Source organism: Sorghum bicolor, chromosome 4 (assembly GCF_000003195.3).
Source record: "Sorghum bicolor cultivar BTx623 chromosome 4, Sorghum_bicolor_NCBIv3, whole genome shotgun sequence".
NCBI classification, from domain to species: Eukaryota; Viridiplantae; Streptophyta; class Magnoliopsida; order Poales; family Poaceae; genus Sorghum; species Sorghum bicolor.
The window spans coordinates 61,902,197-61,929,410 of record NC_012873.2 but is presented as its reverse complement, the minus strand read 5'-3'; the positions used below and the strand labels follow the sequence as shown (position 1 = coordinate 61,929,410).

Below are 27,214 nucleotides of genomic sequence, written 5' to 3'. Positions count from 1 at the left end.
ACATTGTGCTCAACATCTGAAAGGGATGAACTTCTTTCTAACTGCCTCTGTTTCTTGGAGATTCCAAAGATATAGTATTTGACATTTGTTTAGTTTCTCCATGAGTTCAGCTGTGCTACTTCAACTGCATACCTTACAATTGTATAAACTTTTGCATTATTCCTTCAGAAGCTATGGCAGCAAAGAAGCCTGTATTGCATGTAATAGTGGTGATTCTGTTGAGACAGTTACAAACAAATTGACAGGGTTTCTATGTGAACCTTCCCCTATTGCATTGTCAAAAGCAATTTCTGCATTGGTAAATGGTCATGATCTAGCTGTTAGGATGGGTAGATAAGCACTGAACCATGTGGTGCAGAAATTCTCCACTAGGATATTTTAGTGATCTATTTGACTGCTACATTCTTAACGTCTACCATCAGAGGATTGAATAACATAGAAGTAGATATTGGCAACATTATATGGGAGACGTTTCCAGGTGACAATGCATTTCTAATGTTATTGCTTCTGACTTCTCTATACTTATTGAGTTATTGTGATATATATAACCTCACCTGGAACTTGGGACCTGACAACTCTGGATTAACGTTTTCATTTGTCGGTTCCTTATGTTTATTATATGTTCTTCTAAATTCTTCAGTCTTGAAATTTTGCTCATTTTAATGGCATGACACATCTGAACATACAGATTCTCTTGTGTTGGATAAATTGACATCTGCCCTCTTTCCCTAGGATCAAATTTCTACTGTGCATACAGTTGGGCCAATTCGTTGTGTGCTTGGTGCATCATGTTCTGCACATGCCTGGTTCATAAGGGCTGGGCAAGTGTTGCAAATTCTGTTGCCATACTCCATATCTTTGAGTAAAGGATAACTTGTACTGTTGTAATAAAAAAACACTGTGCATTGTGCAGACAGTAGGCTGTAGGCTTGGTGATCTTTCACTCTTATCATCTTTATTAGTGTGACCGGTCCAAATTCCAGGCAATTAATTTACTTTATCATGACATATTTACTTTTGCAAATGGCTTATATCTGTCACGCAGCTATTGATCCATCCACAACACTTCTTATTTGTTTTGATTGTGTTCAAGAAAAAAGATAACAAAGGTTTTCTTTCACTTGATCATTGTAGGAATATCCTGAATTTTGAGCAAATTTTACTAACCTGTCATAAGATATCACTTTACCTTGGCTGCACAGCTGTCTGTTGGCAGCAGCTTCCAAAGCTTTACAATCTTCATGGTTCATAATAGGCAATTTTCTCAGCTCATTGAGTGGATCAAACTACAAAAAAATTGTTGATGAACTGGTAAGCTATCAATGAAACAATTTCTCTGTATGTAGATTGCACAGGAGCCTATGATATTGTAGTTACTGAGCACAAACTATATTACTTAGGGATAGAACTTTTCATTCACTAGGGTCCATCCTCCAAGTTTCTTTTAAAATTTTTTGGCACCCTGCAGAATCACTCCCAGAATAGTGGATTTGGTCCCCTGGGTCAAGTTTCCTGAAGCTAAGCATCTTTGCTGCCGGTACCACAATAGATCTGCTGGCTTTTGGCCGTCAACAGGGGCAGAATGCTGTTTTGATGGTACATTTGTTTGATCTCTAGTCTCAAAGCAAAAGGTCAATGTTCTGTGCTGCAAAAGGTGCACCGGGCTTTCTTTACTTCAGTATCGATGTCCTAGTTCTCTAAAGGGCCCATATCTCTACACATTTGTAATTTTTCAGTCCATCGTGCTCCAGAACAGCCATGAGCCCTGGGCTAGGCCCTAACCATTATTCTATCTGCCTGCCTTGGACTTGAAAAAAATATATTGCTACTGCAGAACTTTTAGCCCCTACTCCCATGTTGCTCTATTCTAAATTAATCTATGGTTATCTTAATCCAGGGACAAGGAGACTAACAGAAGTCCAAGATTCCTTTCTCATGGATGGATGGTCCCAATTGAGTTGGACGTTTTTGGTGGGAAGCGGACAAACCAAAGCAGGTTCCCATTTGACACCTACAAAATTAATTCTCGCAAGAACTTTTCCAATACATATAAATTTGCATCCTGCTAATCCAAAAATTCTCTAGTCACCTGCATTGTGCCCATATTTTGAAGCACATGAAAGTCTATTCCTTGCCATGGGAGCAATCAAGAGATTGCTTAGATCACTAGCTCAGTGTTGATTGGTTGGCTCGAGCTTTGTTTCGATCGTGAGTCAGTGGATGATCTGATCCATTCATCACTTCTTCAGTTGTTCTGAGCATTCGAGAACTAGGTCGTGGCAAGACATAGAATTTGATTGGAAGTATCGATAGAGGTTGTTCTGTACTTTCAGATTTTTAGTATATGTGTTTCCCTTTCGGTGGCCCAGTGGGTCCCATGTCAGTCAGCCCGGTCAACTAATCTGACCCAGTACTGCATCGTGGGTCCCAGCTATGTTAAACTTGCTAGGCTCCCACTTATCAAGAACTTTAACTACTGACTTGTTACTTGCAGACAGTTTGTTTTCTCTTGGTTTGAGAGGTGTCGTACTCTTCAGACTTCTTTCTTGCATGTGACAGTGAGAGAGTGGTGCGATAGCGAACTAGGCCCAGCTGCCTCCCATCTTTTTTTTTTCTTGCTTTATAAATAAGACAAAACTGGGTCTAGTTCGTTCTCATGCACCGTACACCACACATCCTTGCTCAAACCAGAGCACCGAGCTGAATGAACAACGATAATAGCTAGGTAGAACTTGGCAATTGGTATCCTCCTAAACAAGGTTGGCTTCAAGCTCCAAGGCAAAGTTCTCTAAGGATCGAGAGACTTGGGCCTGTCTGGATGATGGCGCGAAAATCTTAACCATATCAGGTAGCGTATGTCTAATTTCAGACACCTAGGGCTAAGATCTTATTGGAGGCAATGATCTAAGGCCTTTAGTTTACCGAAAAATCTAAAACTTTTTAAAATTCTCTGTTATATCGAATCTTGCGGCACATGCATGGAGCATTAAATATAAATGAAAACAAAAACTAATTGCACAGCTGTAAATCGCGAGACGAATCTTTTAAGCCTAGTTACTCTATAATTGGACAATGTTTGTCAAATAAAAACAAAAGTGCTATAGTGTCAAAATTCAAAAACTTTTTGGATCCCTAAACAAACCCTCAGTTCCTTCACCCCATCCCTGCCCTAGAAAAGAAAAAGGAAAAGAGGTGAATCAGGTCCATATTGTTCCAGCAGCAGATTGAATTACATCTTAAAAACCTTTAAAGCAAACTTAAGTTTATTCTTGCTAGGATTGAACTAATCATGGTATTTAACTAAAAATTGTTCTCTTTGCTAATATGCTATGTTCTTGGAGGGCAAAAGGCGAGAGATTGTAATAAAAAAAAGTATATATGCGCAAAAATGTTATGCTCGCATAGAATATCTTAGTTTTTAACACTCCTGTTCTTTATCTTTATAATGCATCTTTTTCTTCGTTGGGTGGTTTATCATATTCCACAGCTCCTTTCGAATTGAAATGGGCAAACCCATTGCATCCAGGCACCAAGCCGTCCTCTAATTTTACTGATGTTTTTTTACACGAGTTCTCTGATGTTAACATGCTGTGTTCCCTGATAACACTTATTTTGTCTGTCTTGGCACAGGTGGAGTCTCTGATTTTTTCCAATCAACTTTTCGATCTCATACATTTGTCTGTTGCCTGCTGAGATTTCAGAGCGGGACGGGGGACAAGTACAGGACAGAAAACAACGGGAACGCAGTTCGGCACACTGCATCCATCACAGTACTCTGAATTTTGACTTGCCAGGTGCTCTCAGAAATCAGAATCCAATGCCCCCCTCCTCTCGCTGTCTTTCGGCCCCCTGCTACACTCACGTGAAACACCCTGTTCCCTGTGGAACTCTTCTGTTCCTCCATTTGCCCATGTTTTATCCTTATGTTTGGTGGCGCACTGAGTTTGGAAAAGTGAAATATGCTGTTCAAATCTCAAAAACTGAAAAATCTGCTTAGCATACAGCCTACTCATTTCGTTATGAAACAAACTACAATATCAAACTTATTCAACCTTGACAAAGTTAAAAAGAAAAGTACACCAAAATCTATAATATCAAATTATTTTATATTAAACCCACTATAAAATATGTCTTGATGGTTCATTTAGTAGGCATTTAGACGTTGATATATATTTTCCAAAGGTTGATAGAAATTTAGATATTTTTAATTGAGATAAAAATTAAAGTGACAAATAATTTAAAACAGAGGAGAGAGTAGTAAATAACAACAGATACCAATTGAAGCTTAAACCTACGTTATTATCCGTTCAGGTTTACTTCACAGTTTCTCGTTTTCTTTTGAATAAGCAAGAGCTTTTCGTTTTTAGTATGGGTAAACCCTTATTTAGTTAGTGTTTTATTGGTTTCCTATACTAGCTTAGCCTGCATATTTTATGTAGCATAAGCTAACCCAACATAAACATCTTTGTGTTTGGTTGTTCTACGTAGGCAAACTATGTCTGATCAAATTGTATTTGTTTATTTACATTTATTGCATGTAGTCACCCTATATGATCTATTAGAGGTCTCATGTTTTTAGTAAAATTAGAGAATGTGGAAATACCATTTGTTCGGGTCTGTTTGCCAAACACCCCTAGCCTGTTTACACATTGTGTTCAAATGCTACACGATGATACGTCATTTTATTTAGTCAGGTGTTTATTTTGTTTAAATGATTGTATTGCTCACTGTTTACCGTGTACTGTTTATGATGATACTTTATTTTTTTTGTGTCCGTGGTTTATGCATTTTGCATTGTCTAATACAAAAAAATCTTGTTGCACTAGCTGGTTCAAGCACTTTGCGTAAAGAGCTTTTGTAGGCAACAAGAGCCTCTGCAGGGGCTTCAGCTCCGGCACACCTGGCTCCGCATGGGTTGCGGTCAAGAGTTTTACATGCAAGAGAAACCTCAAAAAAATGAGCTTCGCGTGGCTTGTTGTTGGGTTTTGTCAGAAAGAACTATTTTATCAAATGTTTTTCAGAACGGTTTCAGAGAAACCAGAGCTCTGCCAAACAGGCTCTTATATGAACAAACTGCAGTGCACAAATTTAAATACAGGCAGATGTAGACAACTAATGAGACCCTTAGAGTTGGTTTGCGTGAGATACTTCCTCACCATTTTATTCTTTCTCCATGCACCTCGTGCTAAAGAATTATCACATTGGCTTTTTTTAAAGTTACGATTACAATACTTTAAATGTGCACTTGAAAAGAACTCTTCAAAACCGTTTATCTCCACAAAAGATTTTACCAACGAAAAATAATTTTTGGAGACAATCCCTATCAAGCGATCTCGAGATTATGGGTTAGAATAAGAAACCCTTATATCTGGTTGAGTGTTACACCATATCATCAGAATCAATTTCTCTTAAAAACGTTCCTTTAAAAAACTATATCCTCGTCAAACACAGGCTCACTTTGTAAAACAGGTGCTCCAAAAAAACAAGTCACACCTAGCAGGCTAGCATTATCTTTGAGACCACCGAGGAGGAGCCCACTAGCCAGCCGGCCAGCCCGTTCGAGTTCCCTACGCTCTAGCTGGCCCGCCAAAGCCATCCAATCTGCCGCGCCACCGCGCGGATTTACGCATATGCCCCTGGGTGGAGTCCCATCTGCCGTAATTAAGCCCAGTCCGGGTGGGCAGACTGGAAGCCCAAACGTTGACTCCTCTCCACTCCCCATCCCTCCACGTCAACACCGCGCCGCCACGTCACTGCTCCCCCCCTTCCCTGCTCTGCGGCGTGAGGAGGGGCCGGGTGCGGACAAAACGGCCACCCACCACCATACCAGCTCGCACCTGGCACCGTGCGCTTCAACCCCTCAACTCCATCATCTATTCGCATCGCGGTCCTCCGGGGCTCGGCTCGTGTCATGCAAAACTTTGCATGGGAGACGTCGAGGAAGACTGATTTTGTGAAACGGACCCCCGCGGCTACTGCAACTGCAACTACTAGTCATAGCGCACGGGCACGGCGCACTCCCGCACGCCGCCCTCCTCCTCCTCCTCCTCCTCCTCCTCTCCTCGGCAGTGCGGCGTACTGGTAAAAAAAAGAGAGGGCACTCGGCGTAGCTTGGCGAGTGCTCCACATCGCTTGCTTTCCACCGCCGGAGACGGAGCCGGAGCGTCGGATGCCATGGGCAGCGGCGCGTCGCGGCTGCTCACCGCGTGCGCGTGCTCGCGGCCGGCGCCGGCGCCCGCGGACGACGGGCCGTGCCTGGACGACGCGCTCGGCCACTCCTTCTGCTACGCCGCCAGCTCCGCCGCCGCCGCGGGCCACTCGTCCTCTTTCCGCCACGCGATCTCCGGCGCCGCGCTCTCCGCCAACTCCTCCGTGCCCGTGCCGATCTACCACTCCTCCGGCGGCGCCGGCGGCATGCCGCCGCCGCAGTACTCCTCCGCGTTCCACACTTCCTCGTCCTTCTCCTCCGCGCCGCTGCAGCTCTCCAACCTCTCCTCGGGGCCGCTCTTCCTCTCCGGGCCCATCGACCGCGGCGCCCAGCTCTCCGGCCCGCTCGACCAGGCCGTGCCCTTCTCCGGCCCGCTCCCCGCCAAGCCCACCAAGCCCGCTCCCTCGTCGTCGTCGCGAGGGTTCTCGAGGAGGTTCCGGAAACCCTCCTTCGGCAGCCTGCGGCGGAGCGTCTCGGAGAAGAACCGCCCATGCGTCGTGCCGCTCCGCCGGGAGGACGGCGTGCAGTGGGCGCACGGCCGCGCCGGGGAGGACAGGGTTCACGTGGTTGTCTCCGAGGACCAGCGTTGGCTTTTCGTCGGCATCTATGACGGCTTCAACGGTCCCGAGGCCCCGGACTTCCTGGTCGCTAATCTCTACCGCTTCCTGCTGCGCGAGCTCCGTGGGATCTTCTACGAAGAGGCCGACCCGGACTCCAAGCGACTCTGGCAGTTCCTGGCGGATGGCGACGACGAGGACAGCGAACTCGACTTCTCAGGCTCCGGCCGGTTTGCGCTATCGCTTGCCAGGCTCAAGGAGCAGCGGCATCCCTTGTGGGCCCATGCGGCTGCCGTTGGCGATGGTCAAAGCGGCAGGGAGTGGGGAGTTAAGAGGTTGACGGCCGCGCCGGCGGTGAGGGACCACATGGCGGTACTAAGCGCACTGGCCCGAGCGCTAGCTACGACAGAGTCGGCGTACCTGGACATGACCAGCCAATCAATGGGATCCCACCCAGAGCTGGCAGTGACCGGAGCTTGCCTGCTCGTGGCCCTGCTAAGGGACGACGACGTGTATGTAATGAACCTTGGGGATAGCCGTGCCATTGTGGCGCAGCGACGAGACGACGACGACTGCTTGATTGGAAGCATGCGGGTGGAGGACATTGGTGTGGGCTTGGAGACCGAGTCAAGGATCCCTGGGTATTCTGCAATTGGGCTTGAGGCATTGCAGCTGTCGACTGATCATAGCACGAGCATTGAAGGGGTAACCTTTTTGCAGACATAGCTGAATTGATGCATAGTGCTAATGCATTTGTGCATCTGCTGAGTTCACTGAAAAGATGGGCTTGCATCCTATTCCTATATAAATATTCAGACCCAATTGTTTTTTGTTATCCTGGTTGAACATGTCCTTTGGTACAGCAATACCTATGCCATTATATGTGAACTTTGTAGTGGCTTCTGCGAGTACATGTGCAGTATGTGCATTGTCCTGTTCAACAGCATGGCTTTATAATCGACAGACCATTGTTCTTTTGGAGTTGTGAATTTATATATCGTAGTAGGATAGTATAGGTGGATGGGAAGCATCATAGGTGTTTTAGCCTATGAATTCTTTCTGCATATGAACTCATGTTCTTTCGTGTTGACGTGCAGGAAGTGCAGAGGATCAGACGCGAACATCCGGATGATGATCAGTGTATTGTTAATGATAGAGTAAAGGGTCGTCTAAAAGTCACCCGTGCATTTGGTGCTGGGTATCTCAAACAGGTAAACAGGTTGATTGCTATGATAGGTCCAGGTATGGGGAAACAAGTAAATTTTAATGAGAAGTCTGTATGCTTTACAGGCAAAGTTGAATGATGGGTTGCTAGAGATGTTTCGCAATGAGTATATAGGTGATACACCATATATATCATGCACACCTTCTCTTTGCCATCATAAGCTCTCCGCCAGGGATCAATTTCTTGTTCTTTCATCTGATGGCTTATATCAGTACCTAAGCAACGAGGAGGTAGTTCTACATGTTGAGAATTTTATGGAGCGATTTCCAGAGGGTGATCCTGCACAGAGTTTAATTGAGGAGCTACTCTCCCGTGCTGCAAAGAAAGCTGGTAAGGTCATTGTGTGGTCTTCTTCTTCCATGCTGAATGCAAATGTTCTTTCTTCATTGTTTTGGATGTTGACCTTTTCATTATACCCTTAGCATTACGGTTCACATACTTGTGTGCACAGTGCAAACATTTATGTGCTTGCACATGTTCATGTTGGGGCATTGGGTGGCTCACTATGCTACTTTCTGGAATAAAAAAAGTATATTTATATGCATAAAAACCAGAAGTAACCCAAACATGGCAGGGGTTAAACTCAGCTAACACGTGGTATGTCAGACTGTCAATTCCTAATTTATGAGAATCTTTTGGTCGAAGTTTACTACCCACACTTGATTGCACATTGTCTTGTTCCACTATTTTTAGATTCTGTTTGAAAGTATAGTTGACAAAATCATACCTTGTATTCTTTGATATTATTCCTTTTTATCATTTTATAGGGGATATTTTGTCTAGATTCAATCTTCGAACAGAATGGATTGTGTTTCATATGTAGTTTTGGTGGTTACAAAGCTTTTAGAGCAGACTCTACAGGACCACAGCTACAGTGACAACCTGAGGTTCTGTTCCTAGATAAGTTTTGGCTAGTTTTGAACTTTTGATTAGTTTCACTTGTCCGTGAATCATTTTGATGGCATGAAGTATCTGTGCGAAAAGACAAGCTTTGCATTGTTTTGGAGGGCTGGAGCTAAAGTTTTCAGTTCTATTTTTCCCTAGGATTATATCATGCAAATTGGTTCAGAGCAATGCTTCATATAAAATTTCAGCACAAAGATGTTCAATTCAAATGACAAGCTTATTGTTCCTATGTGTTTTGGGTGTAATGAACCCTAAGCTCCATTTAATCATTTCCCTTGCTGTTACACTGTGTATACAGTGCACTAGACAGCTGCATAGGTGGGAGGTCACATCTAGTGCCTAGGTGCCACCTAAGCGATTAATTTGCCCAATATTAGGCCACTGTATGGTTGGAGATTTAACTGTATAGCTATAATGCCTGTTGTTGAAAAGTTTGGTTGTATGCCACACAACTATCACATCTGAAACATCTCTGTACTTGATTACACTACATCATTGTTATCTATTCCTACAAAAATAAGTAATGTCATTCTGCTTCAATCTCTAGATCAATTAGAGATTCTTCCAAGAAATCTCTTCCATGAGCAATATGCCAGCACTAACCTGGAGTTTGCCTTTTCAGGCATGGACTTTTATGAGCTATTAGATATACCTCAAGGGGACCGCAGAAAATACCATGATGATGTCACCATTATGGTCATTTCTCTCGAAGGAAGAATATGGAAATCCTCTGGAACATATGTGTGATGTTCAGCTGATATACTGTCCATGTCAGTATTTATTCCGATGCAATATTCAGCTGAAATGAACTTCAGCCGGTCAGCACTCCCAGGCAATTGCATATATGCTCACCAAGAGGGGAAAGTATGGCATGGCATACAGATATGTAGTCCATACACTTGTCAAAGTGGAGTTCTGCAGTTGGAGATCGTTGCTGATCCAGATCAGCTTTGGCACAGCTCATTCTCATGGGTTAACTCGGGCAGATTAAAGTTGCAGAGAAATGACAGCATGGTAGGGAGGAATTCCTTGGAAAAGCAGAGCCAATTTTGCTCCGTTTGCCACCACAGCTTTGTTTGGTTACATACTCACTGCTGACAATTTTTTTTTCCACCTCACACTGAGCTGTCATAGAGTTGGGTGCTTTTTTATCCTTGGAGATAGAAAACCTTTAGGTATATGCAGTTTTTCTCATTCGTGTGAGGAATGAGCCTGTATTATATTGGAAACTGGAATTGATCATGGTAGAGAAATTGATGATTGGCACCTCATTTTGCCCTCCTTCGAGGCTTTGATTGTTCTGCATATATGAGATTGAGGTCTCCAAAAGAATGGCCAGGGCCGTTAGTGGCCTCCGTGAAAGAAAATTTTACGTTTCACCTCCGCTAGGAAAAACAAGCTAGTGCCTACTTAAGGCCTTGTTTAGTTCACCCTAAAAACCAAAAACTTTTAAAGATTTTCCGTCACATCTAATCTTGCGGCACATACATGGAGCATTAAATATAGATGAAAATAAAAACTAGTTGCACAGTTTGCTTGTAGACCGCGAGGCGGATCTTTTAAGCCTAGTTAATCTATGGTTAATCTATGATTGAACAATGTTTGTCAAATAAAAATAAAAGTGTTACAACGTCAAAATCCAAAAAAAAATGGACTTAAACAAGGCCTAACTCTTGACAAGTTCCTTGGGCTTCAGAAAAGCTATGAGCTGAAAATATTTTGGAGGTAATCTATTCGTCGTTGGCGATATTGTTCGTGTGCATGAATTTATTTGTTTGTGGATCCCGACGGATTTAACTTTCTGACGTGCCGAAGAAATTTTGGTTACTAAGGCAAAGGAGGAATGACTAGAGGTTTAGAGCATGGAGTTTTTGCAATGTATTTGTTCTTCTTCTTTAAGCAAGCCCGAAGTGAGTCTAACTTAGCTGGTTTGGTAGGAGTATAGATGGCTAGATGGACCAAAGCTTCATGAGTTGGCCCGAGGCCTGGACCTTTTGGCTTGACACACCCCGTTTTTAGTCATGCCTATGATAGCCCAGCCTATACGAGTTGCCAACGAGAGTGTAGCTTGATTAACGAACGACCCGCTATGACACATTACATTTGTACTCCCTTCGTCCCAAATTATAAATCATTCTAAGAATTTTGAAAAGTCAAAATATTTTAGGTTTGATCAAATTTATATAATAGGATAATAACATTTATAATGTCAATTAAGTATCATTAGACTCTTTATAATTTTCTCTACAATTTTGATCAAACTTAAGATGCTTTAACTGTCTAAGATTCTTGGAATGACTTACAATTTGGAATAGAGGGAGTAGTAGATAAATGGAGAAACACCCCTCTCCCCTCCTATGAAGTGGTTGAACCCTAGATCCATTCATCCATTCGCCTTCATCTCCCCCTCTCCTTCTAACTCCCGCATCACCACCACATGTCATACCCATAGATCCTTCTTTGAAGGTTTTAGTCTCGAACCCTTTGTTCAAATGGGTCTCGAGGAGAGAGGATACCTAAATTTGGGTTATGCCTCTCCTGATACCTAAAATGGATCTTCTGTATGAGTACTCTGTTGGAGGCTATAGGTATTATGTTGGAGACCTATTTTAGGTTTGGGTTTCCAAATGAGTCTTCTGGTGGAGACAACCTTAGGACATCCATTTTACCTTCTATAGGCGAAGGTGGAAAGTGTGGTCATGCACTCAAACATACATTTAAGTTCATATTCTTCTTACAGGAGAGGGATGTGCTCAGAAATTAGGACATATTTTCTTTTTATTGAAACCCCCCTCGTAGGTTGGCCTTATTGTTTTTATTTTATAGAACGAGTACGCAAGCTGTAAATCTCATAGCAGCAAGAACTGATTTTGTTATACTCAACCTGGCAACCCTGTGTATCATGTGCCGCAGGTACCCTACCAGCAACTGTTTGGGTGGTCGTGTATCGATTAGGATATTCAGACTTCACTTGCAGCATGAGAACAGCAACGAAAGTTTGGAACGGGTCCGTCTTTGTGTTGGGCGGATACGGATCGATCTCCCGTAGGCCTGGGTCGCCGTGCCAGGTTGTTCTCAATCCGCAAATACCCTTTGCTGATTCGGTCAAGGAGTTTGAGCGTTCATCCGGCCATTTTCTGCCCTTTGCTTCTGCAGTTGGCAAAGCACGGGCTGACTAAAATAAACCCAAGCAGTAAGGTAAATAAATTCAGAAAAGAAAAAAAAAGAAAGCTAGTATGAAATTATGAAATGAGATTTTCATACTACTCCTACATTCTTTTAGTTTGATTTTTCCTAAAAAGGACTTTCATAGGCCAGGGCCAGAAACTGCTGGATTTTCAGCTGAAATAGAAGCACTCAGTTAGGGCTCGTTCGTTTATGGCTATTTCTAGTCAGAAATAGTTCTTGATAAAGATTGATTATACAAATTAGGTAGGAATGGTTCCCGGTTACCATTCCCTGCCAACGCAGCCTTAATCAGCTTGGTACGCCACTCCACTTGCCAGACAAAGCGTTCGATCAGTAATCAAGAAGACTAGGTAGAACTGGATTCCATTACCAGGTGAGGTTCGAAGTCGCGTGCTACGGCCTACGGGGTCAGGTAAATCGTAAGTAGGCTCTGCAGCGAGGGAATCCCGAGACGGGAAATACGAAATCACCGAGATACGCTTTACTATATGGTTGGTTCATCGTGAAATAATCAATCCGGAGAGCAAATCACTCGTACGACCAGCAGCACGATCTCGCCGCAGATTAGTCCCAAGTATCCGATGTGATATTCTAATGGCATGCGGCCGGCGATAATTCTCCGCCCGATTATTCTACACGGGCTAGTCAACTCTGTCGATGATTCGCTGTGATCGTGAGAGTGAGACGCGTCTAAGCAGTTCCATTTTCTTTTTCTTATATATAATAAATAAATAAGGATAAAAAAAAGGGAGTAGTGGAGAGAGTTCATCGTCCTCTGATGCAGCTTTTGTCAAATCGCATGTTGTTCACGAAAAGGAGATTGTGGTTTTGAGAAAGGAGATTGGAAACGGAGAACACGAAAGCTGTACAGTACAGTGACATGGATTGAATTCTCGCGGAGCTGCTGAGGCTGAACATATACAGTAGTTATCTCGCATTTAAGAGCGGTTAAGTGTCAAGATGATTCTTTTGCGTGCCAGTTGTGTTGATGTGTGGGGGTCAATGCAGCCTGTACTTGTCATTTGTGTGTGTGATGCACGTTAGCCTGACTTTCAGTTGTGCGTTACCACTAACTTTCAGTACTGTACTAGTAATCTTCTTTTTCCTTCATGTAACCCAATCCGATAATGCTTGGCAAGTCAGGCGTTTGCAGCACTGTAAGCCCCAACCTTACTCGAAGTGGAAAATGTACACCGTACTCTCTAGGTTTGAAGGTGAGTACAACATTTGGCATTTGACCAAGAGCAAAGTGGCAGATCAGTTGCCACTTGTTTACTCTGAGAATGCACCTCAGAATGGGGACAGGGAACAGGGGACGAAACATCGTCGCCCAACCGCTCGCAACCAATGCACAAAATATGGCCCAAGTGACTTCAGCATTCACAGCACTCAGAACAGGATCTCATCTCACATTATTGTCCTTGCCAAATCTCTCTACCATCTCCACTGAAACAACTCTGCCATTTCAGGAAAAACAAACAACTCCGAAGGTATCCACTTCACATTTCGAGAACAGTCAAATAAAAGTTGCAAGCTCACATCATGTAGGACCTCAGTCTGCAAAATTTCCATAAAGCTTACATCAGCTAGTCTGATTTTTTTTTTGTCTAATTTCTGAGAGATTAAAATAGCATCATTCAAAGTCGCTTTGATTTTGCCTGGTCATCAGTCTTAACAATTTCTGGATTTTGCCATGGCTCATAACCTCCCTCATCACCTCACCACCAAAACTTAATTGTGTGCGCAGAATGCATTTAATCTAGTTTATTAGCGAACCTTACGATTCCGTCCTGTCTGAGTCTGACCATTGACTTGCACGGTTGCACGTTGCACCGTCGCCAGCCCGGTCCATCACGTCCGTGTATAAAGGCCCTCATCACATCACCAGCGCACGCAGCGTGGTGTGGTCTGCATCGGCATCCCGATCTGTGGACTGTGTGGTGGTGGCAGTGCGCCAGCGCCAGCGCCAGCCATGGAGGAGCCTCCCCACCTGTTCCTGTGCCCCATCTCCATGGAGCTCATGGACGACCCCGTCACCGTCTCCACGGGGGTCACCTACGACCGCCGCAGCATCGAGCGGTGGATCTTCGGGTGCGGCAGGGCCACCTGTCCGGCCACCATGCAGCCGCTCGCCAACCTTGAGCTCACCCCGAACCACACCCTCAAGCGCGTCATCGGCTCCTGGCTCGACGACCGCGGCCGCGGGTCGACGTCGACGTCGGCGTCGTCGTCGCCGTCCACGTCGTCACTGTCGAGCCCGGCCCACGAGCTGGCCACGCCGCTGTCGCGGGTCCTGGAGGCGGAGCGGCTGCGTTCGGCGCTGGCCGGCCTCGAGGAGACGCCGTTCAAGGTGACGGCGCTCAAGGGCATGCGGGCATGCATGGCCGGCGACGTGGCCATGCAGTGCGAGTTCGTGTCCTCGGGCGGGATCCAGGCGGTCGCGCGGGTCATGGCGCAGGCGCTCGCGGAGAGCGGCGCCGGCGGCGACTTCTCCGCGTTCACGGCGTGCGAGGAGGCCGCCGCGGTGCTCGCCGTCCTCCCGCTCACGGACGCGGCGTCGGTGGGGCTCCTTCTCGCGCCTGAGTGCATGCGGCCGGTGATGGCATTGCTCCAGCGCGGCAGCGCCGAGGCGAGGCTGCACGCCATGGACATCGTTACCAAGATCTCCAATGCCGGCGCCGGAGACTGGACCGCCTGCGTCGAGGTTGACGACGTGCTCAAGTCCCTCCTCGAGCTCCTGGCCGACGAGGTCTCCATCTCAACGAGGCTCAGCTCCCGCGCGCTCGACGTGCTCCTGGACGTCGTGGAGCGGTCCCGGATCGGCCCCACCAAGGCCGTGGAGGTCGGCGCGGTGCACGTCCTCGTCGAGCTCCTCGCGAATGCCGACGACCGCCACGACGCAGAGCGGATACTGCTGCTTCTCAAGTGCCTGTGCAAGTGCCCCGAGGGCCGCATGGCCTTCGCGGAACACGACCTGTCGGTGGCGGCCGTAGCGAAGACGATGCTGCGGGTGTCGGAGCTCGCCACCGAGCTGGCCGTCAAGGTTCTGTGGCTCGTCTCCGTGGTGGCGCCCTCGGAGAAGGTCCTAGAGGACATGGTGCTGACCGGCGCAGTGGCGAAGCTTCTGGGCTTGCTGCACGTCGAGAGCCCGCCGGCGACGAAGCAGAAGACGGTGCGGATGATGAGGATCAATGGCGTGTTCTGGCGGCAGTACCCGTGTTTCCCTACTGATCTCAGGGATTACCTGCGGCTTCTTGACTGACTTGTCTTTGATTGGCTTAACCAAACTGTATGTACTAATTATAAGCAGAAAATTAATAAAAGGCAAAAAAAATGTGTATTGGAGACTTATTGCTGTCACATATACAGAGAAATGCGAAAGGAATATACATATATACTTCATGCACACATGGAACACCTCTTCCGTTATATACTTCTATTAACAGTGTCATGATATGTAGGTTTAGGAATTGCTAAACATCTCGCTAGCCTTGTCTTGGAATTGCTTCTCAAGTTCTCCCTTCATCTTCTTCGTCTGAAGGTGTGGATCAGAGCAGGAAACAAGGGGCTGGCTGAGTTGGTCCCAATGGTGACATCGGACTCTAGCTTGGGGCTCCCTGGACCCCCTAAGTCTTTGGTACAAGTTTTTAGGTTTAGTTAGTAGTTTTTCTCTTGCCTTTCTTTGCTCGATGTTTTGTTGATCTTTGTTGTTTTTCTCCTCTTCTTATACTCCAATGTAAAGTAGATAGGGTTGTCGTGGCTCTCCCATTAGTGTGAAAAGCCTGACAAAGCTTTAAACTCTCTGTACATAATTCCCTACTTCTTATCAATGAAAGCCGCTAAGGCGGTAACGGATCTTTCGAAAAAAAACATCTCTTGGTCCACCATGTCCTCGGCATCTCCTTGATCTTGTCCATCATCTCATCGCTTAGCCCAGATGATCCACTTGGCTCCAACATTGTTTTTTCCTCACACGATTAAGCAATCACTTAGATTATGTTGTGAGCTAAAAGGATCAACATTGTCTAGAGGGGGTGAACAGGCTAAACCTAGAATTTTAAAATTCGCAGCATATTAAAATGACATTGAGTGATCACGAACAGAAGTTATTTACAAGCATCCTCCTCGAAAAGTTCATGTAAACAAAAGAATAGCCCCCAAGTATAGAAAAAGAGTTAAAGTTGATGTATTTTCTTCCGACTCCTCTACTCCAGCCAATTACATTTGGCATTTAAATTTACATGAGTGAGGAAAGGCTAGCGGCAGGTTTAGAAATTGCTTGATCTTGTCTTGGAATTGTTGCTCAAGTTCTCCCTTCATTTTATTCATCTCTTTCTCCACCATGTCCTCGGCCATCTCCTTGATCTTGTCCATCATCTCATCACTTAGCCCAAATGATTCACTTGGTTCCAACATTGTTTTTCTCACATGATTAAGAGCTAATCACAAGGACTATGCTCTGAGTTGAAAGGGTCAACATTGACTAGAGGGGTGAATAGGCTAAACGTGAAGTTTTAAAATTCATAGTGGATTAAATGTCAATGATCGAAATTCTAGTTCTACTCAGAATTTCAATCTCAATTATAAATTCCAGCTAGAACATGAAGTTCCAAACCTATGGAAAAAAAAACTACTTGATCTACGAATTTCACAAGGAATTTTAAATCTATCTTTACCACACGTGTAGGGGAGTATGTTGAGTGAGTTCAACAAGATGGACTCAACGTAAAACTTCACATAAAGTGGACCAGACTGTAACCAAGAATAAGCTCAAGAATACAACAACATAAGGACACATAGATTTAAACCAAAATTCAGCCACACCACAAAGGCATGCTTACATCCTCGTGGTTTAGGAGACCATAAAGGTCTAGAGTCCCTTTCACCTCTTCATCTTGTCAAGCAACCACAGAGATCAAGCCCGGTGATTTTACTAGAAACAAAAGGTAATTCAAACTTTTTGGAAGCACTTCTTTAATCAATTGTGTGCTTCAAATGAGATGCCTAACCCTCTAGGATTCCAAGAATCCAAGAGTAACAAATCGAAACCAAAGCGGTGATAGTGCCCCAAGTTGTCAAAGATCGCAAGTTAGCTCAAGAGCTCAAACTCTATCTCCCAACTCAAATCTCGCTTAAGAAGCCACAAATCCAAGCCCAAAGTGAGCAAAAAGTGAGAAGAAGAAGAAGAACAAGAAGAAGCAATGAATGTGTCTAACACAAGTTTGGGCGAGAGGAATAAGTAGAGAGGAAGGGGATGTATAAATACCCCCCAACTCTCCCACTAGCTGATACTATATTTCGACAGGAGAGTATCGGAAATTCTTATACTTAGGAAAGTTAGTGTAAAACTAGCACATATGAAAAGTAACAAATCTAAAAAAATCGATCACATTTAGAAAATTATGATCTAGCATGATTAATTCCACCCAAAAATGGTGATCGAAAATTCTGAACAGATCTTGAGCTTTCCGACAACATAAAAAATGACCCTATGAGCATTCAACACACAAGTATATCCAGGATTTCTTCATAAGGTGTATATATAAGGTTTTGTTAGTCTATTATGAGCACAGGAACATCTTCAAGATACTTGACTTTGATCTCCTTAATAGTATCACATTTTCTAAACTCAAATGAAAATGAAGCATAGAAAGATAACTTTTCAAAATATATCGCTTAACGTCGTTTTGGTTACTTACTTAAGAATTAGAAGGTATCCATCCTTCATTTGCACTTTTCATAATAGACAAACACTAGAACGTCTAATAAATCTCATTAGCTCTTTATATGCATTGTTATTAATTCACCGAAGACCACAATAAATTTTTGATGCCCTACTATTACTGTTTTTGGAGCATAACTTTTGATTTTTTTTTCCATTTTTTATGCTCTTTATATAATATAAGTATAAAATGTATCAATGCCATAACAACCATTTACAAAGTTTTATACTACAATTCAATAAAAAGTAACTAAATTTTCTAATAATTTCTAACTAGATCCAACAAAAAGCTACTTGTTTTAAAGTCAAAACTAATAATAAGCATGACAGAACAAGCTTTAGGTGGAGACTGAACATGTCTCTTCTAGTTAAACATTTATTTATGTTTTATAGAGGAGTTAGGTTTATCGAGGCCAAAGGAGTACCTAAACTTGTTGCCTACTTTGATTCATGTACCTCTTGATTTATTAAGCAATTCAAATGATTTCTACTTAAAACCCATTTTTTGGGGGAAAATCCAGTGCTGAATTCAGCACCAGATGAAATTGAAAGTTTGATGCTCAGTGGGGTCCAATTCCAGGTCACCTACCGAAGTTCCAAAAACGACCAAGCAAATACGCCATCCAGAAAGGTCTATTCTGCAAAAAAGAACACACCGAAAGCTCCCATCCCGGACGGGAAGACGACTTTGGTGCTCGTGCTGCCGCGAGATCTAACCAAACCCCGCGCCCTCCTCACCGTCCGGCGAGCTACGGACTCAGCAGACCACCGGAGCTCGAGTGGTACCTGAAGGCGCGCCGTGGAACCGGCCACGAGATAAGGGCGGCGGCCGGACGCTCGGGCGGCGGGAAGGCGGGCGACGATGCCGGTGGCAGCGTCGGCCATCTACTTCCTCAACCTCCGCGGGGACGTCCTCATCAACCGCCTCTACCGTGACGATGTCGGGTACGTCTTGCTGTGGTGGGCTTGGAGCGTTAGATCTAGGGGCCCCTGGGAGGGACCGATTAGTTCGCTTCTAGCTCGCGTCTGCGTAGATCGCGATTATAGAGTTTCATCCATTTTATTTTTCTTCTTGAAAATTCCGCACGGCGGGGCTGAGATGGGAAGCAGGCCTAGGTGATCTGACTCGTCAGCTGCTAAAATCTGGTCGTGCCAAGGTTACGCTGAGAGTTACATTTTGGAAAGGATGCTCTCGGTAGCGATTGTGGAGCTACTTGCTTTCTGGAATGGAGAAAGAGACTATTAATCACTTGATCGGAGAATTCGTTAGATTTACCTAGAGTGCTTCACCTAGGGCTGTGTACCAGGCTACTAGTTTTTGTCATTTCAGACTATCCACAACTTGTTTATCCCAACTTGCTTAGGGACTAAGCTTTGTTGTAGTGAACTAGCGAGTGCTCACTAATGTCGATTGCTGCATAGTTGACTTGATCATTCATAGTGGGTTTTGGCATTAGGGCCTTGTTTAGTTCCCCAAAAATTTTGCAAAATATTTCAGATTCCCCGTCACATCGAATCTTTAAACGTATGCATGAAGTATTAAATATAGATGAAAATAAAAACTAATTGCATAGTTTGGTCGAAATTGACGAGACAAATCTTTTGAGCCTAGTTAGTCCATAATTGGACAATATTTGTCAAATACAAACGAAAGTGCTACTATTCCTATTTTGCAAAATTTTTTGGAAGTAAACAAGGCCCTAGGTATATTTGCAGAGAAAATTTATGAATTGGACCCCATTTTGACAGCATGAATCTGAAACGGTCTATGCTCGTACGTGCTGTTTGGTTCCTTCCATGGTAACGCAAATGTAAATGGAATTAGTTCAAATCTATCCCCCACCGGTAACGTCCGTAGCTTTGTTTCATTTGCGTTTGCATTTGCGTTACCACAGATACAACCAAACAGCTCGAATTCGTTCATACCAAGCAATACAGTTTCATTTACATTATAAGGCATATCTTCAGTAACAGAGTCATTTTATTTCCATTTTGAAAATGACTACTCTTTCTTGACGACACTAATTTACTACCACCATCTATACCCTTGTTGTTTCTACCATTTTTACATTATTCAACAATAATCATTCTGTGGGTTCATTTTGGTTCCTTTATTCCCATATTTTGCTTACTTGATCAACATAAATTTAGTGATTAGTGTTTTCATGTATGTTTATGCAGGGGAAATATGGTTGATGCATTCAGAATGCATATCATGCAAACAAAAGAACTTGGCACGTGTCCTGTTCGCCAGATAGGAGGCTGCTCCTTCCTTTATATGAGGATCAGTAATGTTTACATTGTGATTGTTGTTAGCAGCAATGCTAATGTTGCTTGTGCTTTCAAATTTGTTGTCGAGGTATGCTACACTTTCTGTGTTATGCATACATTTGAAACGGAATTTGCATAGCCCATGAAATCATATTACAGTCTTGTTGGTTTAGGAGTTTGAAATACAAAATTTGAAATGGTAGTTTTGATGAATTCTGTGGAACAAATTATCTGCCTTCCACCTGTTTTGCATGTTAGTTTTCCAGAATGAAAAGGAGGAACTAGCCACTTAATTTTTTCGCTATTCCATTCCATTCCATTACTTTCATAATCATAATCAAGTCCGTACATAGAATGTGGCACATATGAGTAGAGAAAATATAGGGTAGATGTGTAATTGGAATTTGTGAGACTCGAAGAGGAACCGATTTGTCACTTAATGCGCTGTACAAATTTTATGAGTTGCCTGCTAAACATTGTTCTGTGATATTTCAAGAGAGTTAAAAAAAAGGATCCATGAACTTTTTTGCTAATGGTGGGTATTCATGATATGTTTGTAATCTGGAACACAAAAAATCCTATGGTTTCTTGTGCTGATACACTTCATTGTTGTTAATGTTGTAAACATATTCTAATAGGACTACTGCGATGTAGTCTGCTAAAAAAATCCTGTGGTTTGTTTAGAACTTTGAATGAAACCCCAAACCCTTCTGATCTGAACAAGCTAGCATGATTTAGAAACAAAATTTTAGCTATTAGTTCATTGCAAAGAACTTGAAAATGTCCTGTAGTTTTCTAAATAACTCATACTCACAGTGATCTACTCATTCTTTATCATTTTGACTTAAGTACTTAATATTATTTGAAACTATCAGGCAGTGGCTCTCTTCAAGTCCTACTTCGGTGGAGCTTTTGATGAAGACGCTATCAGGAATAATTTTGTTTTGATATATGAACTTCTTGATGGTAATTAAGCATCTTATTCTTTACTTGCCTACTGCAACATGGATATTTCTGTTCATTCATCCAGCCGTTGATAATTGTACAGAGATCATGGATTTTGGTTATCCTCAAAATCTGTCACCTGAAATCTTGAAGTTGTATATAACTCAAGAAGGTGTTCGGTCACCATTTTCCTCAAAGGTTAGAAAAATTGAACCTGAAAAGCTAAAAGTTTACATCAAATTGTATGATGATAGTTTTGTTTTTCTGTGAACCATCTGAATATCCTGTCATTTATGCACTTACAGCCCTCAGACAAGCCTGTTCCAAATGCAACTCTTCAAGTCACTGGTGCTGTTGGTTGGAGAAGAGAGGGACTTGTGTACAAGAAGAATGAGGTGCTTAAACTATATATGTGAACTTGTTGTCTTATTTGATCCCATTCTTTGCACTTTTGTTCATCTACTAGTTGCACTAGTGGAGTAATCTTCTTTTTTTTCAGGTTTTCTTGGACATAGTTGAGAGTGTAAACCTTCTTATGTCTTCGAAAGGTACTCTATGGGCGAACCTGATTTTGGACCTCACAGTTGTCTTTCCCTATTGTATTAATTGATGTTCCTTGTGTATAAATGTGTCATTCCTGTAGGGAGTGTTCTAAGATGTGATGTGACGGGAAAGATTCTTATGAAATGCTTCCTTTCTGGAATGCCTGATCTGAAGCTGGGACTAAATGACAAGATTGGACTTGAAAAAGAGGCCCAACTAAAGTCCAGACCAGCAAAGAGGTAAACCCTCTCTTGATTATTACTCCCTCCAGTACGTTTTGTTAGGCGTTAATGGGTTTTAGAAAATGTCCGTATTATTAGGCATCTTGAGAAAAATTAAGTCTCCAACAGAAAACGAAGAGGCTGTGCTTCCTCTGCATGCATCCATGCAAATAGCTGGATTAAAACTATTGGCGTTGAGAAAATGAAGGGGTGTCAGCAGTGCATGCATCCTTGCAACCATTGGTGGGAGTAACTCCTTGTTTGCATGAGCGCAACCATCGACACATCATTCGTTTTACTAGACGCTGCACCTAAGAAACAGGACTGGAGGGAATATAAAAAAGGAAATGTTGCCATATGACATCAAACATACATGGTATTTGCCATTTCACACGCAAGCTCTAAATATGCCAGGTACCATTATGAAAGTGTGGACCTTTGCTGCAGCACATGGCAACTATTATAATATTCGTTTATGCAATTTTATTAGAGAGAAGGGGTGTGATGAGTTTTTTGCCCTTGCCTTCATCTTCATCCTCCCGGTGACGTGGAGTTTTGGACACATCCCTCTCTCAATCCTCTCGTCTATCTGAAGCATGGACGCATCTTGCCTCGCTGCAGCAGCACAAGACCCTGTCTATGTCGTGTCATTGATCTCGCACTCCTTCAGTCCTTCGCCAACGCCTATGGCACCCCCCTGCCAAGTCTGTGTACGCGCCGCTCTCCAGGTTCTCTGCGCCCTTGTCCTCATCGTGCTCTCCTTCACTTCCATCACCGTGATCAGTAGTTCAGTACGATTGCATCGCGGTTGTCTGGATCGAGCTCGACAGTGCTAAGCTCCTCCGCACCACCGCCACCGCCATCGCCGACCCCATCCCCCACAGCATCCGCTGGACCACCGCAAGGGGGTCACATGCTATTCTGTGCTGCTTTGGTCCCTGCCTGGCAGTGTGCTTTCTGTCATGCTCAAGAACTTCGTCCATGACCTATGCACCATGTTAGCATGTCCCTCGAGTTCCATGGCCCCCTGCTTACCTTGGCGGCGCATGATCCTTTTCCACCGCCGGCTGTGTGGACCCTGATCAGGCAACACCAAAACCGCCGGCATGGTACAATCTCAGAGGGCATGCGCAACAGCGGCGGCTTCTGGTTCCGCATCCAGAAATTCGTTGGATTCATGGTCCAAGCTTGCGAGCATTCTGCCTAAGACCTACCGGGTAGTTCTGGAAGTCTGTCCCTGCAAATGATGAGTTCTGGTATTCCAACCCGCCCGGCCTCTACGTCCACTAGAACAACCTCACCACTGGGCGAGTCAAACATCGTGCACCAGAAGGTTGTCGTGAGTGTGGACTGCCACTTGCCAGCTCGTTCATCCTGTTTCCTGTGATTTACATAGGCGGGATCAGCCTGCTTTCCTGAGTCCTGACAGCCTGTGGCAGCACTGGATGCACTCGACCTCCCGATCTATGACATTGAGCTGACCCTGTTCTTTGTGCTCTTGCTCGGCGGCAAGAAGGCGGAGTTTTGGGTGGACGAGAGAGAGAGAGAGGGATGTGTCCACGCCACCGGAGGAAGATGAAGGCAAGGGCAAAAAGTCAATTCACACTCCTCTTTCCTAGAATGACATAAATGATTATTATAATCATTGCAGTGTGCTGCAGCAAAGATCCACATGTTCATAATGCCATAATAGTACCTGCTATATTTCAGCGCTTATGGGTATGAAATGGCCAATACGACGTTATGTGTGATGTCCTGTGGCAAAATTTGCCATATAAAAATCTCAAAAGGAAATCTGCATGCATCATGGTTGTTTTGCTCATTAATACATTTTGGCACTGTCTTTGTCATTTTTTGCTAATTTGTTACTGATTGTGTGCCATATTTCTCTTGCTCTACAGTGGGAAGACCATTGAACTTGATGATGTCACATTCCACCAGTGTGTCAACTTAACAAGATTTAACTCAGAAAAGACAGTCAGTTTTGTACCACCAGATGGTGAATTTGAATTGATGAAGTAAAGCTTTTGATTCCTCTTTTATGCTTGTAATTTTGTCCCCACTAAGGACTTACATTATCAATTGCACTTTGGCTGGCTTTTCAGTTTTGATAGATAAATTTGTTGCAGGTATCGAATCACAGAGGGTGTAAACCTCCCATTCCGTGTTCTACCAACAATCAAGGAATTGGGCCGAACACGCATGGAGATCAATGTGAAAGTAAGCATATGTACATGAGTGGGTACATGGGGTCACAATCGAATTTTGCTAACATGAACCTCATTTTTTTGACATAGGTCAAGAGTGTTTTCGGTGCTAAGATGTTTGCACTTGGTGTCGTCGTTAAAGTTCCGGTTCCAAAGCAGACGGCTAAGACTAGTTTCCAAACAACGTCAGGCAAAGCAAAATACAATGCTTCGATTGATTCACTGGTGTGGAAGTATGTGTTACCATTGGGAGTTACTTTTATCCTTTTAAGAACCTTTTCCACTCACATTGCAAGTAGTAAACCTATTTTAACTGACACACACTTTTAAAACTACAGGATCAGGAAATTCCCTGGACAGACTGAGGCAACTATGAGCGCAGAGGTGGAGTTGATCTCTACCATGGGTGAAAAGAAGTCTTGGAACAGACCACCTATCCAGATGGAATTCCAGGTAATACTCTTATCCCCAATTGAAGGGGAGTTAAATTGCATGGACCCGGGGTCCAATTCTCTTATATGGACCCTACCCTTGATTGACAACACATGTTTCTGAAATTGAACACATTCTTTGTGCTTCATTTTGTGTATTGCAATTTGGAACTGGATATGGATAGTAGCAGAGAGCTTAAATATACATTCTTTGTTTATGAACTGTGCTTGGACCTACAAGAAATTGAGTTTTGTAGTTTTTGGCATCAGAATTTTGTTTCAAGGCATTGGCTTGTATTGTCACGTATAATATCTGCTCATGCTTTGTCATTGTAATAGAATATGTTGATCATAATTCATACTGTTATGCTTTGTTTGACTGTTCTCTGAGCATTATCCTCCGTGCTCTATATGATGTAGTGATGTGTTTCTTGATCCTGTAGGTTCCAATGTTCACTGCTTCTGGTTTACGTGTTCGGTTCCTTAAGGTATGTGCACCAAGTGTTGGTTCAAACCCCTGTAACATCTGAGATGGAAAATCTCATAGTGTGATACATTTTTTCCAGGTCTGGGAGAAGAGTGGTTACAACACTGTTGAGTGGGTTCGCTACATCACGAGAGCTGGTTCATATGAGATAAGGTGTTAGCAACAAATTCATACAAGATTAAGGTATTAGTGACAACCGATATTTGTCGGTCTGCTTTGAGCAGCTATCCACAGAGATCACTCTGTGGCATCATGCATGATCATAAAGCGCGTATATTGTGACACAAATATCTGAAACTTTGTACTTCAACAGAGGGTGGGGCAGGGCAGACCAGACAATTTTCTTTGTGTTTCTAATTTCCATTGTAGTCTGGGATCTCTGTTCTCCCCTCCATGCCCTGTTTGTAGTAGGGAGTTTTTTTTGCCTGTATATTTGGCTGTAGCTTTCCTTGTTTGTTGATCAATACACCCGTTCAGTTTGTATTGTTTTCTCCTTCAAATGGATCAATGGATTCACTTGCATAACAGTGTACAAACATTCGCTGCCAAAGATCTGGTAAATCGTAGTGTTTGACAATTGTAGTGTCTGATGTGGAGGTACATTGTGCCATTGAATATTGCTGTATAGAAAGTTTATGGTTGTGAGGCTTTGGCGCTTATGAGTTGAGCACTGCCTCGGCAAAGATGTTAATGTGAATTTCAGTTGGGCCTTGTTTAGATGCGAAATCTTTTTGGATTTCGTTACTTTAGCATTTTCGTTTGTTTGTGACAAATATTGTCCAATCATAGACCAACTAGGGTCAAAAGATTCGTCTCACGATTTATAAGCAAACTGTGTAATTAGTTTTTGTTTTCGTCTATATTTAGTGCTTCATGTATGTGTCGCAAGATTCGATGTGACGGGAAATCTTGAAAACTTTTTGGATTTGGGTGGGAACTAAACAAGGCCTTGGACTGCAAATATTTTGCCTGGCTGAGCGGAAAGAGACAGACACAGAGGACTCTGGCCGTCTAACGAAAAAGCAGCCAGCGTGGCCAGCGGATGGCTATCCCAGGACAGACACGCGACGCACTCCCTCGGGATCAAATCGCATTTGTCTGTTTTGTGATATCCTCGTCAAAAGTATTTACCGCCTTTGTCAAAAGTATTTATTTACCTACCTAAGTCAGTTTCGTTGGAGTGTCCGAGTTTCATAAGCATAAAAAAATAAATTACTAAGTTTTATAAACATTAAATATACTATTAACTTAATAAATATGCTAACATTGTATTATGCACCTAGATATTAATTATGCCTAAATATAAAATAAAAATTATATATTTAGAAATGTAAGAACAACTTACAGTTTAGAATAGAGTAAGTATTGATAAAAAGATAGGATCAAAGTTTTATGTGAGTAAAGTGAGTTTCATATAGATAATCGCTTGAACTTATGTGTCATATCTGTTAGCCAAATCAGCGAACGGATCAGCAAAGTGAACGTTGTAGCTAGGCCTTGTTTAGTTCATTCCCAAAATCAAAAACTTTTTAAAATTTTCCGCTACATCAAATTTTTGCGGCACATGTATGAAATATTTTAAATATAGTTAAAAATAAAAACTAATTACACAGTTTGCGTATAAATTGCGAAATAAATCTTTTAAAACTAATTAGTCTATAATTAAATAATATTTACTATAAATAAACAAAAGTGTTACATTGACCGATTTTTTTTTCATTTCTCCAACTAAACAAGGCCCTAGTCCACACCGGAGCCAGTCGAGAGTCGCCGCTTCGAGAGAATGCTAGGCGGACCCTGAGTTCAGGGCACGACAGGAAGGAGCTCGGAGCTCAAGGGCGTGGTGGGAGGTCTAGGGCCTAGGGGTACCGTGACACAGAGGGAAGAGAAGGGAAGGCACATGCAGGAGCTAGAAAACAACCACTCACCTGGTAAGTAGATTTTAGGGCCTCCCTAATTTGAGGATTTGAATAAAGGCTCCGTTTGATCTATATTTTTTGGCTGAGTCTTTAAATTTTAGTTTAGGAACTTATTTGATGGTTCTGTTAGAGTTGTTCTAAGTGTTTTTAGGCAATCGATTTGGACGTCAACATAAGATCAACACTAAAGCACAATTCCTCCAACTTTCTATATATGGTATTAGGTTTGTCCGAAGCCAATTTTTTTTTATGTTTGATCATCAATTTTAAAATATCTATGTAATTTCACAACATGTTAATTATATGTTACGAAAATATTTCTTATAGTGAATTTCAAACATAGATCTTATGTTATTAACTTACATAAAAATTTTAAACAGATG

At 43.2% G+C, this 27,214-nt stretch overlaps 3 protein-coding genes across 3 annotated transcripts; all 3 read left to right on the top strand.

Moving 5' to 3' along the window:
* LOC8073189 (probable protein phosphatase 2C 26) lies at positions 5,726–10,189 on the top strand. The gene is made up of 4 exons (XM_002454406.2): positions 5,726–7,470; positions 7,863–7,976; positions 8,056–8,320; positions 9,519–10,189. Exons 1-4 carry the CDS (start codon positions 6,175–6,177, stop codon positions 9,641–9,643), a joined length of 1,800 nt encoding a protein of 599 aa, XP_002454451.1. The 5' UTR covers positions 5,726–6,174; the 3' UTR covers positions 9,644–10,189.
* On the top strand, positions 13,987–15,432 carry LOC8073188 (E3 ubiquitin-protein ligase PUB23). The gene has a single exon (XM_002454405.2). It carries the CDS (start codon positions 14,058–14,060, stop codon positions 15,345–15,347), a length of 1,290 nt encoding a protein of 429 aa, XP_002454450.1. The 5' UTR covers positions 13,987–14,057; the 3' UTR covers positions 15,348–15,432.
* LOC8073187 (AP-2 complex subunit mu) lies at positions 18,479–25,609 on the top strand. Its single transcript, XM_002454404.2, has 13 exons — positions 18,479–18,752; positions 19,989–20,166; positions 20,954–21,044; positions 21,127–21,221; positions 21,329–21,418; positions 21,523–21,571; positions 21,667–21,805; positions 23,689–23,805; positions 23,917–24,007; positions 24,085–24,227; positions 24,333–24,447; positions 24,869–24,913; positions 24,992–25,609. The coding sequence occupies exons 1-13, from the start codon at positions 18,670–18,672 to the stop codon at positions 25,070–25,072; spliced, it is 1,317 nt and encodes a 438-aa protein (XP_002454449.1). The 5' UTR covers positions 18,479–18,669; the 3' UTR covers positions 25,073–25,609.

What these genes read in the sequence shown, in the direction of transcription:
- LOC8073187 (XM_002454404.2), top strand. Translation starts at nt 18,670, where the DNA reads ATGCCGGTGGCAGCGTCGGCCATCTACTTCCTCAACCTCCGCGGGGAC. An exon ending in CTTTCAAATTTGTTGTCGAG is followed by an intron (nt 20,167 to 20,953) that starts GTATGCTACACT and finishes TGAAACTATCAG; the next exon opens with GCAGTGGCTCTCTTCAAGTC. An exon ending in TTGTGTACAAGAAGAATGAG is followed by an intron (nt 21,419 to 21,522) that starts GTGCTTAAACTA and finishes CTTTTTTTTCAG; the next exon opens with GTTTTCTTGGACATAGTTGA.
- LOC8073189 (XM_002454406.2), top strand. Translation starts at nt 6,175, where the DNA reads ATGGGCAGCGGCGCGTCGCGGCTGCTCACCGCGTGCGCGTGCTCGCGG. An exon ending in GTGCTGGGTATCTCAAACAG is followed by an intron (nt 7,977 to 8,055) that starts GTAAACAGGTTG and finishes TATGCTTTACAG; the next exon opens with GCAAAGTTGAATGATGGGTT. An exon ending in CCGTGCTGCAAAGAAAGCTG is followed by an intron (nt 8,321 to 9,518) that starts GTAAGGTCATTG and finishes TTGCCTTTTCAG; the next exon opens with GCATGGACTTTTATGAGCTA.
- LOC8073188 (XM_002454405.2), top strand. Translation starts at nt 14,058, where the DNA reads ATGGAGGAGCCTCCCCACCTGTTCCTGTGCCCCATCTCCATGGAGCTC.